Genomic DNA, 19518 nt, shown 5'->3' with positions numbered 1-19518 from the left:
GATACTTAAGCAGGTGACCTAGGGTCCCTAGATTTTTCATAATACCAACCAAAACAATGAATATCAGAGGTAATATACTATACACTGGAGGTGAGTGTAAAGCACATATCTACAAGATGAAGGCACTGTAATTCAAACTGTGCACCTTTCTAGCTATATCCTTTGGCAAGTCTTTAAACTGTAAACCCATTTCCTTTTTTGTAAAAAAAGGCAATGCTGATAACCCACAAATTATAAAGGTATATAAAAAAATGTAAAAATGTGCCCAAAACTACTTATAGCACTATAGAAATATTTATAAATTATGATGGCCAATTTTTGTGTGTGTTTCTTTTGTATAAGTTTTGGCATCAATGCTTGCACCAAACCACAGGAATGTGCCACTGGGGATGTCTGGGCTGGGAACACAGAGTACATGACACCAGCATAATCATTCATACTTTTGTTAAGAACAGAAAATTGTTGGGTTTCATGCATACAACCAACCAAAAATTTCACTGTGAAATGAAAAATTCCAAGTATATATTGTGAAAACTACTTGGAGATTGAGTAGGTAGATAGGAACAAAGGATAGAGTGACTATGCTAGGCAATCTGGAGAATGAAAACAACCTTGAAGGCAGAATCACAGAATGCATGATCCAAGATAAGTTACAAAATATTATTTTCAGGAAATAACCAACTCAGTCTCTTTGGACTCCCATTACAGAGCCAAGGCAATAAGGACGGGAAACCATTCATCCATTCTTACATTTGTGCAACAAATATTTAGTGGATAACTATTCTTTTCCACACATATAACAATGCCAGGCACACAGGACACATACAACTTCTTTGTTTATGGAACTAATAATAAGCCTGTGGCAGTTAAGACAAGTACAGAAGCAATTATGATGTGATATGATGAATTCTGTAACAAGTAGCTTTTGGGTGAATAATGAAGGCACTTAGGGTCATCTAATGCAGCCCTGAAACATCAACAAGAGATTTCAATGTTCCAGACAGAACAGCATCTGAAAAGTTCTCAAACATGAGAAAAAGCATGGCATGTGCAAAGAACTACAAAATACATAGTGTTAAAGGTAGAAAGTTGCAAATTTTTCAGTGGGTTGCTATTTCCTTCTTTACTCAGACCCATACTCATCCTAGTTTTTACTAAATTCAATTCTGGACACACACACACAAACAAAAAAACCAGAATAAAAAGAAGGTTTAAAGGTTGCTCTTCTAGAAACCAAAAACAAGTACAATTTGCATAGCGCTATAAGTATTTCTGTCACATATTTAAGTTCATATTCTAATAAGTTTTATGGACTTAGAAATTAAAATGAGTAAGAAAAAAACACATCCTTCAAGCTATGAAACCTGAATTGAAGAAACAGTACATATGGCTTTAAATTCAATATATTTAAGAAACAATCAGGATTTAAATAACTGTTTCCCAGTTTTCTGAGATCTGTTTGACCAGAAGGCAATATTTTCATCAGTTATCCAGTTACAAAAATTCAAGGTTCAACTTCACAAATAAGAACAATTTAATATGAAATGTACAAGGCTCTTCAATTATTTTCCTATAGCTAGAACAGAGATTATTCTTCAAAACTGAATAATACTAAACTAAGTTTTATGTAATATGACGCACCTGTTGACTTGAAAATTTCACTTTCGGATTGTTATCTATCTCCCATAAACCTTCATTAAAGCCTTTTCGTTTATTTGGTTTGCCGTACTTTTCCTTATTTTCTGAGTAAGGAAATATGTCCTTTGGGCCTAAAAAAGCACTAAAAAAGGAGAGGAGGGGGAAATGTAAGTGTAAAGCAATCTCAAATATAAGTGGTTAAATAGCACTACCTATGAACGCAATTATCAAAAATTCTTAATCTAAAATGCATTAAAAATCATACATACAGGGTAGCCACAAAAAATATTTCATTCCAAATACTTTTACTGAATTCAGTCACAAACTCCTAGATCCATAATCCTATTTAAAAAAAAACAAAAAAGTTGCACAACAACGTGAATGCCACTAAACTGTACACTTAAAAAATGGTTAAAATGGTAAATTCTGCTATAATAATTTTAGATTTTGCTACAAAAAAAGCATAAAAAAATGGAAAAAAAAAAGAGATGTGACAAGACTGCATTAATCAATACATTTAAATGCATTCTAAATACAGTTTTACTTCAAAGTAGTTTGGAATATTACACAACTCACAGATCGCTGTCAATAAGGTTTATCATATGTTTTAATATTTGTGTATATATACATGTAGATTTTTAGAATAAAATATGTTAAGAATTTTACTTTATTCAATGAGGGAATCATAACTGATTTGTTCATTCATATACACACACACATACATTACAGTCGATTCTTATATTCATGGTAATTATACTCTATAATGTCACCATGAACACTGAATTAAGGAATACTGTTCCATTGCTCCAGGGTAAATACAGGGTAGGCTCCTCTGGTCACAACATTTTTGTCAACCAATCAATACATAACATTGTTTTATGTGTGTTTCTGTTTAAAGACACCTTGTTTAACACACATTGGTAATTCATTAACACTGAGCTCACGGCCAACAGCTTATGTAACACATTTTCTACATAAGGCACAGCACAGCCTTCTTGCACTTAGGAACATTAAATGGCACTTCAGCACTACATTCAGGTGCTATTATAAACAGCGAATAGACCAAGAAAAAGCACAAAAATGCAAAAACCATGGCACTACATAGACCGCAAAAAGGACACTTTTTTATGATATGAGAACTGAAACAGGGTAAAGCATAGCCTTGGTTCAGCCCCGGCTAGGGACATGTGCATCAAGTTACTCAAATTTTTTGCCATTTCACACACAGACATGACCATGAAGATGTTACGGGTATTGATTTGGGATTACAAATACATTCCAGTGAGCAAATTAATAAATATGGAACCCGTGAATGATGACAATCAACTATTTTTTGTGTGTATATATACATATATATTTAGATATAATCCCCAGAAGAGCCCCCTTATATATCTCCCTATATCAGTTCTATAGAAGTCTGTCAGTCCTATAAAGGCAGATGAAGAGATGTATAAGTTTTTTGCTATAATGGTTGATATATATGTATTCTCCAAAACAGGATAAAAATCAAATTACTACTCATTTCCTCTAAAATATGCTACAATTTAAGATTATTAATTACTAATTATCTATCACAAATTCCCTATCTGCTGAAATTCTTTAAGAATTAGGGACCTAATGACTATAGTTAACATTCCAGTTTAGAATATTTTTAAAGGCTCTAAGATAAAATTTCAATAAAAGAGACTTAGAGCTCTATTTAAATAATCAATGCCTATAAAAGTCAGCTTTATTATTTAAATTCTGCAATGTACAAACACTCAAAGCACCCATGTATTTTAACTGCGCATCAGTTAAGACACACTTAAAATCATCATGATCTCAGTTGATCTAGAAATTCAGACTTTTACTAGGCATCATTCATTCCTACCCATAATCTAAAATTAGAAAATCTAACATTTAGTTAAAACAGTAAAGCAATTCCCCCTGCATAATCAGCTTCAAATTCCAAGTAGATGACTTGAGTTAAAACGCCATCAAAAATAAAATATAGTTCTAGTTAGAACAAAGCAATTCTCTCTCCTAAAACCCCACAACTCATAAGGCTAAAGATGACAAGAGACATTATCAACAGATTTGGAAGCTAGAGAGAGTAAGAAAGTTGGATACTAAACAGCAATGTAGAAAAGTCAGACAGTACCCTAATTTATATTTCAAAATCCCCCAAAGGTTCAAAACAGGTGGCATCAGGAACTTCAAGAAGCAGAAGAGACCTTAAATATTAAATACCAAATTACAGAAAAATGTCTTAACACCTCAAACGTGGGGCATTTTTAGATATTATTCTAAACCAAAAACCTATTCAAAAGAGAAAACTGATTCTACCATTTTGTTATTTAGTGTATAAAGGTTTGACAGTTAAATTTACATGGATCATTTTCTTTTCCCAAAACTCGAGAGACCACAAAAATGACCATGCAAGACAATCTTACTGAGCAATGAGAAAAATTACCATTGGTCCAAAACCTTCAAAAATTGTCAAAACACTAAACACACTATTACTGACAGTGTTTAAGGAAATTTTAAATATAGTAAAATACTAATTATTTAGTACACTGTAATTTAAAACATTAGAAACATTTAGTAGTGTTTCATGTCCCTGTGAAAAACTTAACAGTTTGGGGCTTGGGCTGGTTGGGGGAGACAGAGCCTCAGAACTGCTGAAGCCTGGAAGTCCCCTCCCCCCCACCACTTTGTGGCATCCCCTTCCCTCCACCCTTTCACAATCTGATAATCTAGCCATGACTAGCAGAAGTACAGCTAGGCCCAATGGGCAGCCCCAGGCCAACAAAACGTGCCAGTTCAAATTGGTCCTGCTGGGTGAATCTGCAGTGGGGAAGTCTAGCTTGGTATTACATTTTGTCAAAGGGCAGTTCTACGAGTATCAGGAGAGCACCATTGGAGTGGCCTTCCTCACCCAGTCTGTCTACATGACACAACAGTCAAGTTTGAGATCTGGGACACAGCTGCGCCGGAGCAATACCATAGCTTGGCCCCCATGTACTACAGAGGTGCCCAAGCTGCAACTGTGGTTTATGACATCACTAATCAGGAAACCTTCGCCAGAGCGAAAACATGGGAAAAGGAACTACAGTGACAGGCCAGTCCCAGCATCATTATTGCCCTGGCGGAGAACAAGGCTGACCTGGCCAATAAGCACATGCATGGTGGACTAAGAAGAGGCCCAGGCATATGCATATGACAACAGCTTACTGTTTATGGAGACTTCAGCCAAGACAGCTATGAACGTGAATAATCTCTTCCTGGCAATAGCTATGAACTTGTCAAAGAGTGAACCCCAGAATCTGGGGGCTGCAGTGAGCTGAAGCCAGGGTGTGGCTCTCCATGAGAAGGCCCAGCAGAACAAGAATCAATGTTGTAGCAATTGAGGGGGTGGCTAGCAGCAAACAAGTATGGTGCTAGCACAAGAGCTAAGAAATCCCCACCCTTCAGCATGCAGACCCTAGGGTAACAGCACACCGAGCCCTGGTTCCCAAGGGCTGCCTCCTGACAGCTCCATCATGGCACTTTTTAACACTTCAGCAACAACACCAGGCAGCTGTTGCCACTGGCCTCCTACCCCTACTCTGAGGCTTAGGAGTCAGATCCCCTAGGACTTAACCTTCCAAAACAAACTTTCTTCACTTTGTATTACAGGTGCAAGACAGTGACCTACTTATCGTTCCTCCTCCTCCTCCCCATTTTTTCAGAAAACATTTTTTTGTCTCCTGCCCCCTTCCCCCTCTGCTTTTGGTCAGTCTCTGTTCTTGATCCCCTTTTTGTCCTCTCCCCAGGATGAAGAAGGTGGTCAACTCAGGAACCCAGTGACCCAGGAACTGAGGAAGGAGGTTTCCAGTTCAGTCACATTAATGGCCCTGGGGTAAAATAAGGCTCAGAATAGGGGAAAGTAAGGAAACATTTCCTTTCTGTTTTTATTTGGTTGCAGTTTCTCATATTTGAAAACACTGAGCTGGCCTTGTGGAGGGTGTTTCTAGGTAGAAGTGAGAATGGGAAGGCAAGCTCTCAGGCACCAGGTTGCAGTCTCATTGTTAGCTAACTGGGCAGGGGTGGAAGAGGTGGAGATGAAGTGTCATCTATGGCTCAGGAACTCTTCCAAGGCCTACTTTGCCCTCACCCAGCCTCTTCGGTAGCTTCTCCCCCACAGTGGGGGAGATTCTGGACCCCAGAGTCCTCCAAAGAATCTTCACTGGTTGCCTGCACCTTTGGCTCTGCTGTGATCTAAATGGAAGAGGGACCAGTTTCTGATACGTGTCCTCTGACTTATACACATGCATTTTTTCTCTCTGGCCTTCAGATGGCCTAAGCCCCGGCCATTATATCCCCCTGCAGTTTGCACTTTAACTGATGGTAGTTCAGCTGTTGTCTTATGGGAGCTTTTATTGATTACCTGCCTTCTTTTTAATTAAGCAGAATCCAAGGTGTATATGAGGTTTGGAAAGGGGCTACAGAAAACAGTACCAGTGGCAGCTACTCAAGCCCAATCTCCACTGACAGCTTCCTCCAATTTCGATTCTTACTCCACCTATATTCTTGCCAACCTAACTCTTGGGTATACATTGACCTTTCCTGGGGAATTAACTGAGCAACTGGAGAGCAGTCTCAGGACAGGATAGGCCATTGTAGGGGAGTGAAGAGGAGTCAGCAAGAGGGAGGAGTTTTCTATCCTTTCCCAAGGTTCCCATTCAATATGATCCACCCATTACCATGCCTTTTCTACTTCCCTGTACACAGGTATGATCTTTTATTCCCACTGTACAGTGTGTTCTGCCCCCCACCTCCCATCAGGCCCTATTTCTTTTCTCCTCTGTCAGTATCTTCAGTTTGATCCCTCCATGCTCACCCCTGAAACCCATCCCCCATGCAACCAGTGGTTTAATCCACATACCACTAGGGAGGAGTACCACAGAGGCCTGCTTGTGGCCCCCTCATACCATAACACCTGTTCTTGTGAATCACGGGCATTGAAGGTCCCTCACAGCTGTCTCACATCACCAGAAGTCCTTTCTAAATCTCCAGTCTCTTTTCACATCCCTCATTAGGTATTTTAAGACATCTTTGCAAAGCCATCAAGGCAAAAGAGAACCCTAAATTCCTTCTTGTTCTAGCCCAGTTTTGGCGAAAATTGGGGGAAATAAGACAGGAGAGGCCATAGTGACCTAAGATTGTAACCTTTCTGCCATTTTGGCTTGCAGACTACCTTCTATCCCAGAGCAGCTGAGAAATCCATGAAGCTGAGATTCTGAAGGACTCAGCTTTGGTTCTTCCACTTATGCCTCAATTCCCTTCCTTTACCAGGGGCAGCCTTAGTTCTTGTGGCCCTGAAACACATACATTTTCCCGCTCTTTTCCCAGCACCCACTAGCCCCCCAAAGCACCCAGTGCATCCTTACAAGGGGAAGAACTTGAATGGCTCTCTCAAGTTTCTTAGAAATGAAGTTTCTTTCTCTGTGTAGTTTCCCCCATGGAGCAGGAGTGAAGATGTTTCATTGCCTTGGGGCTGGTAAACCATTTCCACAGGCTGCTTCTCCCCTCCCCTGCCCCACTTTGGAACAGGACTGGCCTCAGCTTCTGGGCCTATCTGCTGCCTTCCTTCTACTTCCTATCAGCTCTTATGCTTTCCTTTGAGCTCTTCTGGGCTTGAGGAATCTTAGTTTTTATTTCCCAGATCTTCCTTTTTCTCTTATCAATTTTTTTTGGGGGGGGAGGATTTTTTTTCCCCTTTTTTTCCTTCTAAGAAAGCATTTGCCTTTTTTCCCCTTCTTCCTCTCCCAATATAACAATCGTGGTAACAGAATGAGACTGCTGATTTACCGATGTATTTAATATAACTAAAAAAACAAGAAAAGAAAAAAATAAAAGAACAGTTTGAACAGTGCTTGCCTCTTCTGATCATGAAACTTATGACATGGAATAAACATATTTTCTATGCCTAAGGCAATGTGTCATACTCCTTTCTAAATCTGATAGTTTCTACCATTTTATCTTTTGCACTTTCAATATTGTGGCATATCTTTAATGTTTTTTGTTGATGCCACTTCCTCTAAGACAACTTCATCCTTTTTATTACAACCACTTTCCTCATTTTTCCCTCAAATTATAATGAACATAATTTCCATAATTTTCCCTCAAACTATAATGAACATCTTTTCATGTCAACAATTACTTAACAGCTAAATACGATTTCACTGAATAGCTACCCCAAAATTAATTGCTGGACCATTTTCTGTATCAAATTTTCTATTATAAAATGCAGCTATAATAAATAATGTATTGCTCTATCTTTTCACATATCTTCCTAATAAATTCTAAGTAGAACTGTTGGCTCAAATGATATGCTCAAGACTATGGAGCTCCTTAGTGAGACTCAAAATACTATGGTGAATAAAAAAAGAATCCTTCCATGTTGTCACCACAAAAAAGAAATGACTAATCATGGGACTGATGGAGGTGTTAGCTAATGTTACGGTGTTAGGTAATCATATTGCAGTATATAAATGTATCAAATCATGGTGGTAATAACACTGCAATATAATAAATGTATCAAAATCAACACACAATATATATCAATTACATTTCAATGTTAAAAAAAAAGAAAACACATACACACACAAAGAATCCTTCCTAGGGATGCAATCCCACAGGTTTGGTGCACAGGGCTCAGATTAGTTTTTAAACAGCCATCGCTAGTCCCCAAGGGCACAACCTTATGTGGCTGTGGCTCTAATTCATTCTTCAAAGCATTCCATTTTTAAATGACATATAAACCTCAGAGAAAATATACCAAATCAGTAACAGGTTTAGGGGCTGTTTCTAAAAAATAGTAGTAAAAATGACTGTTTCCTTTGTAGAGAACTCTTTTAACATTTAAAAAATTTTTACAATGAAAAGATATACATTAATTCAAAGTACATTACCCACCAAATTTCAGAGCTGAAAGGAAACTTAGGGATCACCAAGATCCTCCTTTTAAAGATTAGAAAAATGAAGCCCAGAAAGATTAACTAACACAGGCAAGGTTATCTAGCTATTAAACAGCATAGCCTCCACTCTGTACAATGTTCCCTTAAAAAGGTTTCAGGGTTTCCTTTAACCACTATCACATAGTCTTTGAAACATCTACTAATAAAATATTTATGCCATATCCCTATATGTATGAACTCAGATTTCAAATACCAATATCAAAGCCCACAAGGATCAAAGCTAAAGTAAAATGTCCTAAGAAAATAGCAAATCATTAGCTACAGTACTAATTTTATAATTCTGAAGCAACTTAAAGCCTGCAAGTGTGTTTCTTAAACATGGCATATGCCTAAAGGCCATAAGTGTGTTCTTGTGTATCCCAATTTTCACAGAATGTAAGTAAACAGAAAAGCAGTTATCTCTCTGAAGTCACTTTTTTGGAAACAATGTATATACCAACAAGAATATACATATATACCCCTCACAAAAACTCAGTTATCATACACCTAGAGTATTTCCTTTAAAGCAAACCAGAATTGCATATAAAAAATGGGATGGGAAAGCTTATCAGAGCTGAAGACATGAAGCTCAAAACTCATTTAATTGTTGCCAAGTAATATTATAATACAGAAACAGCTACCTTTTAAAACTGATTCTAACTTGCTGCTTCATTTCCCTATTATTATTAAATCACAAAATATGAAACATACTGTTTTAAACTGGATTTTATAATAGCACACACTATTTTATAACAGAAAATGATTCAACGGACAATTGATACATCTACTATGTGCCATGAACCTGAAGGTATAGAGATGAAGAAACAGTTCCTCTCATATAAGGCTCATGAGAAACCATACAAGCCCCCACATCAACACTGTACTACAGAAATTGTACAGAAGAACTAGTGTAGAAAAAAAAAATCCTATCCTATGATTCATTTCTTTATCCCTTTCTTGTGGACAGGTTATACAAAAAACTGACCAACCAGCAGTACCTCCCCATTCACCTTCACTCCTAAAACTGTACATTAGGCAGGTTTTGAAACAGCGTGCAATGGATATTTTTAAAGTTCCTAGAAATGAGCATCTAACATTTTTGAATTAAGACAAGTAAGGAGATAAAAGTGGCAAAAATACCATCTTCATTTAAAATTTTCTAGACTTTAGAGAGATAAATAGACCTAGATGAGAGTATTCCCTCAATTAGCAATGGTAATTAGTTAGCAAAACTCAAACTTGCACTGCAAACAATTTAATAAACATAAGTATTAGTTATGGAAAAATAATATGCAACATTATTTTTAATTATTAATAGCTGACATTTATTTAGTGTTTAATACATGCCAAGCACTGTTCTAAGCATCTTTCATGTAGTATTTTGTTTGCACCTCAAATTCTGAGGTAGAGTACTTTATTAATCCCATTTTACAAGTAATGAAGAGAAGGACACAAGGCTAAGTAACCTGCCCAAGGTCACACAGCAGATAAATGGCAGATTCAAAGACAGCCTTATGATCCAGTTGCCTTAACACTATATAAATATAGTGTTAAGCTATGCTAGCTAATGGACAGCAAATTTACAATCCACAAATGGTTTTATCTAGGTCATAGAGCTTTCAATCTATCACCAAACATTTATTTAACAGTTACTGTGTGCCAGGCACTTAAGTAAATGATGACAAACAAGATAGACAAGGTCCCTGCCCTCCAAGCCTTTCACTTGTGGGTGAAGGAAAAAAAAAAAATTCAATCGTCAGAACAATGGGAAAATAAGCATAAAATGTGAGCTAAGATTTAAATGACTGAACATCTGAAGACATACCTTTCCCAACAAAGAAAACAATCAAGAAGGACCTGAGACAAGATGAAGTATATTTGTGTAACAGTAAAAATATGTGATGAGGTTGGAGATATAAGCACAGACTATTTCACGTAGGGTCTTATAAACAGCATTTGCAGACAAAATTTGGGGGTTTTGTTTGTAATAAGGCAGCCATTGAAGGGTTTTGGACAGAAAAATAACATAATCTGACTGGAATATCAAGATCGCTTTGACTATATGAAGAGTGAAAACTGACACCAAGACAGGATTAGGACACTATTTCTTAGAGTAACTGTGGCATGAACTTAAGCGGTAGCAGAGGAGATAGAAAAAAGTAGATCAGAATGCACGTTAAAGGAAAAGAATGAGACTTGCTGACTGCCTAGATGTGGGGAAGACGGGAAAGACTGTAATAGGAAATCAACGATTAACACCAAGTTTTTTGGCTCCAGCAAAGCTCTTCATCCTTGTCAGTCTCATTTACTAAGAATCTGTTTTGAATATATTTGTTTTAAGATACACAGTGGACCATTATGTTTGGTATATATAAGGGATCATTGTTATCTAATATTCAAAACTTTGCTGGATGAATTTACTGTGAAAGGCATAAAACACTAAGAAAAATAAGATGTTTGTAGGTTAGGAAAAGAATGAAATTACAAAAGGATTCTGCTCTAAATTCACAATAAAAGACCTTAATCTATAAATCAGTTACTAATAAGTACAGTTTTCTAAATTGCCATTTATTCTGTTCTTCCTTTCCCATCTCCCTAACTACAGGCTATCAGAATAAACTCCCGTTTATGCAAATTACAAACTGAAAGGTTCAAATGACGGCCCTCCCAACTTTTGAGGGAGAAAAAGGCAAATAATCACTGAGATCTAGTTTCTAAAAATTAACCTTAAGTACCAAAAACTTAAGTCACCAGGCCAATAGATACAACAGCACTGCCTTTCCAAAGCTAATGGTGTACTTATGAGATCACTAAGGCACAAAAATTACAAGTGCATTTTGAAATGAAAATTTAATATCATTAGCTTCATTTTAAAGTTACATTTTAATTTCCTGAATATATCCTAATTCTTGAATATTAGTAATTCACTGTCTTCATTAACTACTTAATACCACTGTTTTGTTATTAACCAAACAATGCTTATGAAAATTAGTTATTTTGTGTAGTCTGTTTGATTTGTAATTTACAGATATTTACAACACAAAAATCTTCATTTTTAAAATGCTGGGAAAGGGATGATCACTCTTCTAAATTTAACATAAGAATTAACTATGTTCTATAATACTACTGTAAGGATACATAAAAATTTTAGGGAATGTCTACTCACATTACTCTGATAACAGCGTTCCCAAACTTCACATGCATCAGAATTAACTTGAAGGCTAGTTAAAACAGACTGCTGGGCCCCACACCTCAATTTCTGATTCAGCAGGCAGTAGGTCTTAGGTGAGGTCCAAGAATTTGCATAGCTATCTAAAGTTCCCATATGCTGTCCTATGTGGGGTGCAGCTTGACCTGGTACCACACTTTGAAAACCACTACTCAAATAGAGAGTACACAATTTTTCATTAAAAGATACCTTTCCCTATTAAATTTATTGAAGAGTTTTAAACGGTAGATTACCCCAGAGAATCAGAAACTCATCATTTTTTACAAAATTAAATTCTTCTATTCAGAGGATATACCTGCATCCAACTAAAAATAATTATGGTGAAGGCCAATACAATTCTGGATTCAAAGCTCTATTTTAAAGCAGATAATTATGTGACATTGTATGATATCATTAATATGAAATGTCCAGAATTGGCAAAAAATACAAACTAGTGGGTATCTAGGGCTGGGGTGGGGGGGCAGGGAATGAAGAGTGATTGCTAATCGTTATGTAAATAAATATACTAAAATCCACTGAATTATACACTTTAACAAGTGAACTTTATGAAGTAAATTATGTATCAATAAAGCTATTTTTTAGAATTATGTGAAAGTTCATACAGTAGCTAAGTAACATTAAACCAAACGTTGCCATCGTAGACACTCTAAGGAATACATAATTCTAATTAGAGTATCACCAGTTTTGTTAGACTTGATGCAGGTAAACAAGTCTACTTTATCAACATTATTACGAATTCTAAACTTAAAAGTTCAAAATCAGCAAGGTTATATACGACTTGTAAGGCTATTAAAATATAGGCACATAGTATATTATTTTTCAAAACTAATGAGATAGCCCCTGGAGTAATCCTCTGCACCTAGAATAACAGTTCAATATTCTGTTGCAATTTTTAAAAAATTAATTTGCTTCACCAAATCAGTTCTCTGCCCACAAATCCACCACGGGCACCAGAGCAGTAACAGTGGCTCTCAGGACCATATAAACACACACAGAAGGAACTATCCAGATTTCTTCTCACCTTTCCCACAATATACCATTTGTGTGCCTAAAATCACAAAGCCTAAAATAGGTTGCCAGGCTGTCATTATGCAAAGCACTACTTATACTAAATATGAATACTGAATGCCTTGTTAAAACTTTCCTTACATGCTTTCATTCATCATTTATTCTTCTGACTGCTGAGAGGATCAATGTACATCTTTCTTGACTAAGGACATTCATTCCAATAAAAAGTTAAATCTACAGTATCTAATTTTTCTACCATAAAAATAAATTTTAAAACGAAATCTGAAGACTTTTTTCCAAGTTCAAAGATGATTTTAACATTTCCTATTTACTTTACTATTTTCTCTCTAAGTTAATCTCTACTAATTTTTCATTATATGCTCAATGAACCTGCTAAATTAACTCTTGACTTGCCTTTAGAGCTAAAAGGACTTACGTCTCATGAGTTCCAAAAAAGAAAATGGGTAGTTTGTTGGTGGGTGGTTTTACAGCTCCATCAGGAACTTCATCTACCTAAAAGAAAGAAAAGAAAAATTAAAATCTTTTAAATCATACACACCTAAACACACCAGAATAAAATGAAAACAAGACATTCAAAAGGGATCTGCTATAAAGTGGACCAGTTCCACAAGTTCATAATCCCTTACCTCCAGTTTTGAAACCCAAGAAGCTCTGAAAACCAATATATTTCTCAAAACTCATCTGGCAGCAAAACCTGGATTGACACTGAAGCTATTCCATCATTTCTTTTACCCACCTAGCGTATCTACTGATGCTCCTCCACAGAAATATTGTGTTAGATTATCATGTGCCATCCCAGACCCTACCAGAAGCAAGATACATGGCATATGTACCATCATTACCTTTCTAAAATCCAAAAGTTCTGAATTTTTAAACAAATCTGGCCCTAAGTATTCCAGATAAGGGAGTCTGTTCAAAAATCTTAAATGCTATTTCTGCAGGGAGGCTCTCCAAATATCGGAGACATTAACAAGTTTAAAACAGTATTTCTCCAAGTCTGAAAACACATATTCTGAAAAGATCCTAGACCTACATGGCTGAATCACATGAGGTTACCTGTTCTTTTTCCATTTCTTTTAATACTTTAATACTTCTAATTAAGTACCAGAGGAAGAAAGTATCAGGTACTGTTATGTCTCACACATCTGTAATACCTGTTACTTTCCCTTATCAGAGTTAAGGCCATCAAGCAGTACTATTTAGCCAGAATTTAACATTTCTACTTCATTATTTATTTATTTAAACTTCATAATAACATTTCTATTTCATAACTTTCTTAATTTCAGACACTTTGATTTAAAAAATCAGTTGACTTTGTTAAGAAGAGTACAGACCATTAGAGGAGCTACCATGCTCCATATGTGTTATCATGTTTAAGAAAAGACTATGAGGGTGATTTCACTGGGTGGCAGCCTGAAGGTTTCAGACAACAATAAGAATCATTAGCACCCAACACCCTTAGGAACTTAATTTCCTTACCTATATGAAGACATACTATCTTTTCAACTTTGTGACAAGTTGTGAAATTGTGAAAAGCCTTAAAAGCCTTATGATAAGGGATATTTCTGTCACCTCAGCTCACTCATATGCTTTCTGCCAGCAAACAGCCTTAAAAGTTTATGCAAATGCCTAGCACCTACAGAGTTTAATAAATGCTAGGCAATTTTTTTAAGTTGACTTTAAAAATGATTATCACTGCTATAGGATTACAGGAATGTGCAAGACTTAAAAAGTAATGAAGCTTGGGATACACAGACAGAAAATGTTAAAATCAAAATTGGAACAATGACTGTCACCTTCACAGCTGAGACCTTAAATACATATTCTAAACTCTCAAAAGCAAAGATTGAGAACTCATAAGATTGGACAGAAGACAGAAAAACGAATATAATTCTGACATAGACAACGTTAAAACTAAATTCAACCGCTTCTAAGAAAAAAAGGAAAAAAGAGACTAAAATTTCCCATTTCAAACCAAAATAAATTTGTTAACTACAGAATTTATCAAATGAAGAAGATACTCTGGCCCTCCTAAGGCTACTTTATTTTGCTTTTATTAGTACTCAGTCACTTAACAGACTGAAGCATGTGGGGAAGATTATTTAGAAGGGTAGTAGACAATTTTTAAAACATTTTCATTTGGTTTTAACTGCACTGTCGCATAGAAATCTGAATAAAGATGTATCCCATAAACTTGGATTTTATAACATCTCAAAATAAATGATGCTAAAACCACAAAAAAAAAGTATTCTGGAAGGGCCTGAAAACTGCTGTTTCCCTATGCTTTACTTAAACATGAAATAGTGTCTTTTAGCGCATGATTTATGTACTAAGCATGAGGGAGTGTGTAGTAAGGAAATTCAGCTTGTATCTATTGCTCTAGAGAAACTTACAGTTTATCTAAAAGTCAAAGAATGCACATAAGAGTTAAAATACAAGGTTTTCACAAAGGAAATAAAGTGTCAAATATACAAACAAGAATTATGATTAAGGATTATTCCAGTAAGACTCCACTGAAAAGGCAGATTTAATAGACTAGGGGAAAAAAATCTTTCTAGGTTGGGGAAGGAAACCTGTAAGCCTGAGTATGTAAAGAGCTGGATGGGAAAAATTAAGAAACAGTTAACATTTTATACTTGGATAGCACCCAGCAACTCACTCCATGATGCTTTGTAACCAATGGCTATTTCTTCTCCCAGGTGACATAATTAAAACTACAGGATTTAATTCTCTTTAAGAAATACACTCCTCAAAGAAGAGTAAATTAGTGGAAATTACAACTTTAGAATATCACATGTTTCTATTTAAGAATGATCTTGAGTTTAGTAACCTAATTGAGCTCAACATTTTTTAGGTTCTATCACTATCTTAGAACCTGAGTCCTACCATAAGCTAAAAGATCTTTTTTTGTAAATGGTGCTTAGATGTTTTAGACAGTCTCAATTCCTAAATGTCACAAAAAATCCTGAGTCCTTAATCACCTCTCTGTACTACATGTGAACCCAGGAATCTGGGTCTACTCCTCCTTTAGCCTATGAGAAACAATCAAAGAGGTAAAACAACTGCTTCAAGGTCATAAGGCAAACTTCACCAATAAAAACATGAAAATAAATTTCCTAGACCTTCCTTGATGCTACCTTAATGTAAAAATTTCAAGAATATCCTGTCTTAGATCTTATTAAACAAGTCAACCCAGGAGGCCTCATCAACTATAACAGGAAAGAATACCCATAAATTCAACTTAATCCCATAGAACTCTGACACCCAATAGTCTGCATAGATTTCACTGGAATTTCGAATTTTACTCAAAACTAAGAAAATGTCAACGTTACATTAATTTTTAAACACAAAATCCATACTTGACTATTTTCACCTACAATGGAACACTAACGGCATCACCTTTAAATACTTCAATTAAGAAAACCTGCCAAAGTCTGTCAAAAATAAACCATAGGAAAATTCCTAAGTATGTAGAAACACCTGGGTTTTTAAATTACATGGAAGATTAGTGGGCAAACAACTAAAATAAAAGGTCAAGTTACAAAATGAGACTAAATGAAAGCGAGGGAGAGAAAGGACACGCGAAAAAAAATAAATTAAGAGAAAAGGGTATGAAGCAGGCCTCTGAGGAAGGTAGCACCGCTAAACGAGAAGGCTAAAAATCACTTACTCGAGCTGGCCAATGAGGATAACCTTTCATCTTGGCGAAGATGAGGTCGCCAGGTTTGAAATCGCGAGTCATGTTTCGGGGGCGAGGCCGGGGGTCCGAAGCCCAGGGAGGAGCTGCGGGAGGGCGGATGGGAGCCGAGGCTCCCGCGCCTGCGGGAGGGGGAGGATGCCTCGGGGTGTCCCGACGCGCCTGCGAGGGAGAGCACGGAGGGCGGTTAAAGCTCAGAAACCCGAAGGGAGGGGCCGCACGGGGAGGAACGGGGGAGGGGAGGCCCGGGGAGGGGTGGGGGTGGGAGAGTGAGGGGAGAGCCGCCTCCCGCTCCTCCCCCGCGAGTGCGCGGCCTCCGCAGCCCGAGTGCAACCCCTCCAGGCTCCACCAGGTCCCCCGCTCGACGGCCGAAAAAACGCCACCACCTGAGGCAGAGATGCTTCTCAGCCCCAAATTCCCCTTTCTCCCGCCCCATCTTTCTTCTGGCTTTTTTCCCCCAAGCTTAAGCCCCAAGAAGGTGGGGGTCGGGTGGGGGGGGGCGAGAAAAAGATAGCAAAAGGCAGGGGGACGTTCCCCTCCCATCCACACACGGCCTCTCCCTCAGCCTTCTTCCCGACGGTCGCAGCTCCGGGCCAAACCTCGGCTCCGCGGCGGGCCGCGGCCACTTCCCCGCTACAGCCAGGAGAGAGGCCACCGAGGGGGGGCGGGGCGAGTCCCCGCCGCCCGCTCACCTGCCGGGGCCGCGGGCGCCGAGGCTGCGGTGGCGGGCCGGCCGCCTCTGCCCGCGTCCACGCAAGCCACCTGCGCCACCAGCTGCCGCAGAGGCGTCTCAACGGCTACGAATAGCAACCGCCGCCGCCGCCGCTGCTGCGCTGCTCCCGCGCGGCTCCCGCTCGGCGCCCGCTAGCACTGGGGCGGAACCAACGGCTCGCCGACGGAGGGGGGAGAACGCAGCACCCGCCGAAGGTGTGTGGCTTCGAAGCGGGACTTCAGGAGACCCTAGATCCGCAGGTTCGCTTTTGCTTAACGGTTGCAGCCTGATGGAGAGAGAGACGGGTGCGAAGGAACAAAGGAGTGGGCGCAAACAGTTTGGCCCGCCGCGGCTCCCCCCTGCGGTTTGCGGGGTGGTCGAGTCCGGCCCGCCCCTGCTGGCTGCTCTGCGTGTGTGTATTTGTATGTGTACTGTATGTAAAAGGCGGGGAGGGAGGAAACGATTGTTGTGGACGGGGTTTGGGGGCGGGTATCCGGGCCTCCAGCCCTTGGCTGTGTGTTAGAGAGAACCTGGCAGCCTAAGCTGCGTGTTCTTCCATCGTTTCCCAGGGTGGAGAGGTTTTTAATGCTGCACTTGCGCGGTTTGCACTATCCAAAAAAAACTGTACAAAAACCCATAGATGAAATCCGAGCATAAGGCGGTTGCACGGTGTGCAGCTTGTAGGCCTCTTAAATCTGGCTGAAGGGGCCCTGCAGTCTCCTTTTCCTTGAAACTGTAATATGAGAAAGCCCCATTTCTTTTCTTTTAGATTTAAAGCACCAAGAACTATTAAGAATATGCAATCCTGACGAATGCAAGACGTGCAGGATAGAAAACAATGACAGGAAAGCATAAGCCTTTTAGATAGGATGTGGATTTGGGCCCATACTATGTTTTAGCTGCATCTAAATTTTATTTCCCTAGTAGAATGGTGGCTGGTAGGTAGTACGGTGTAAAATTCTACTAAACTGCAAATGTTTCTCAGAATACTCTTCAAGGGATTTCTAAAATTATTTTTTTATCCTTTAGCCAATACATTTTTTAATATGTTGGTAGTTATTACTAGCCTTCTGATGTGAATTGATATTTTAATATTTTTACTGTACCAGAACTGCATCACCAGGATTGTCTTATTTAACCATTAACATTCACCCAGGTTCCCAATAAATGTAGCAAAGAAAGCATTTTGAAAAGAAATAAAAGCTAATCTTAAATTTTGTCTCATGCTTCATTGACCCCCCCCAAGGTACCTACTGTGTGTTAAGCACTCTTAGGTGCTAGGGATACAACCATGAACAACAAGCACAGACACTTCCCATTTAAAACTGATCAAAAATATGAAAAAAGCAAAAAAAAATTAAAGTATATAAATAATAGTACACAACTCATACTCCTTTAACGAAGGACTCACAACCGGGAATAAATCAAGCAAAGCAGGTAAGAATTGAAAATTTTTTGAAAGAGATATGCATAGGCCTTTAAAAAGAATGAAAAAAGACATTCCCAATCCAGAATGTGCTGCAAGGAGACTGACTCATACCTCAGCAATATACAAAGGATTCCAAGTGCTGCAAAAAGAGAAACTGACAGGCCAGGGAGAGGGAAGGGTTGGAAAAATGTCTTGAAGATTCTTACCATGAATTTGACTTTGATATAATGTATACCGGGGAGCTACTATAGGTTGCTGAGCAACAAAGGTAAAGGTGATTCTTTAAAAAGTTATTCTTGTTTGCTACAAAGTAGATGACAGAAGAAAGAGGCTAGAGATTACTGTTGTATTCCCTAAGTGACTGGTTTCTGGATGAGACTTTTGACTATGAAAAAGGGAAGGAAGGGCACAGCTAGGTACACAAAGGAATAATTGTCAGTCATAAACAGTGCACAGGAAAAAGTGGAGAAAGAGGTATTGAAGAAACTTCCAAGCACTGAGTAGGAGAGACCAAGGTATCATCCAGCAACCATTTCTTGTGCACTTCCTTTGTTCTAAGCCCAGTTAGGCTTTGCAACTTCAAAGTGGTCCAGAGGCTTCACCTGGGAGCTTGTTACAAGAAACTCAGCCCCTTCCCAGACCTGCTAAGTTAGAATCTGCATTTTAACAAGATCCCCAGAAGATTCTTATGCATATTCCAGTTTGAGAAACTACTGCTGTACAAGATACTATAGACCATAGGAACTTAAAGTCAAGTAGGAAAGACAGGTATATATATTAATAGTCAAATTATAACAAATATTA

At 38.2% G+C, this 19518-nt stretch overlaps 1 protein-coding gene and 1 pseudogene across 7 annotated transcripts in view; one reads left to right on the top strand and one right to left on the bottom strand.

The window, feature by feature from the left end:
* PSIP1 (PC4 and SRSF1 interacting protein 1) overlaps window positions 1-17406 on the bottom strand; it is a 44363-nt gene extending 26957 nt beyond the window's left edge. For 6 of the 7 annotated variants that reach the window (XM_057720415.1, XM_057720417.1, XM_057720421.1 and 3 more), the window contains exons 1-4: window positions 17266-17406; window positions 16547-16735; window positions 13292-13368; window positions 1642-1780 (exon numbers count right to left, since the gene is read on the bottom strand). In XM_057720415.1, coding sequence (XP_057576398.1) covers window positions 1642-1780; window positions 13292-13368; window positions 16547-16618 — 288 coding nt within the window. In that variant the 5' untranslated portion in view covers window positions 16619-16735; window positions 17266-17406. Of the gene's footprint in view, window positions 1-1641; window positions 1781-13291; window positions 13369-16546; window positions 16736-17172 lie in introns of all 7 variants that reach the window. The other variant, XM_057720416.1, reaches the window with a different exon arrangement.
* On the top strand, window positions 4281-5027 carry LOC130844197 (ras-related protein Rab-5B-like; annotated as a pseudogene).
* Window positions 17407-19518: the final 2112 nt, after the last annotated feature.

Source organism: Hippopotamus amphibius, chromosome 2 (genome assembly GCF_030028045.1).
Source record: "Hippopotamus amphibius kiboko isolate mHipAmp2 chromosome 2, mHipAmp2.hap2, whole genome shotgun sequence".
NCBI classification, from domain to species: domain Eukaryota; kingdom Metazoa; phylum Chordata; class Mammalia; order Artiodactyla; family Hippopotamidae; genus Hippopotamus; species Hippopotamus amphibius.
Note: the sequence above shows the minus strand (reverse complement) of the source record. Positions and strands in the feature narration are given on the sequence as shown.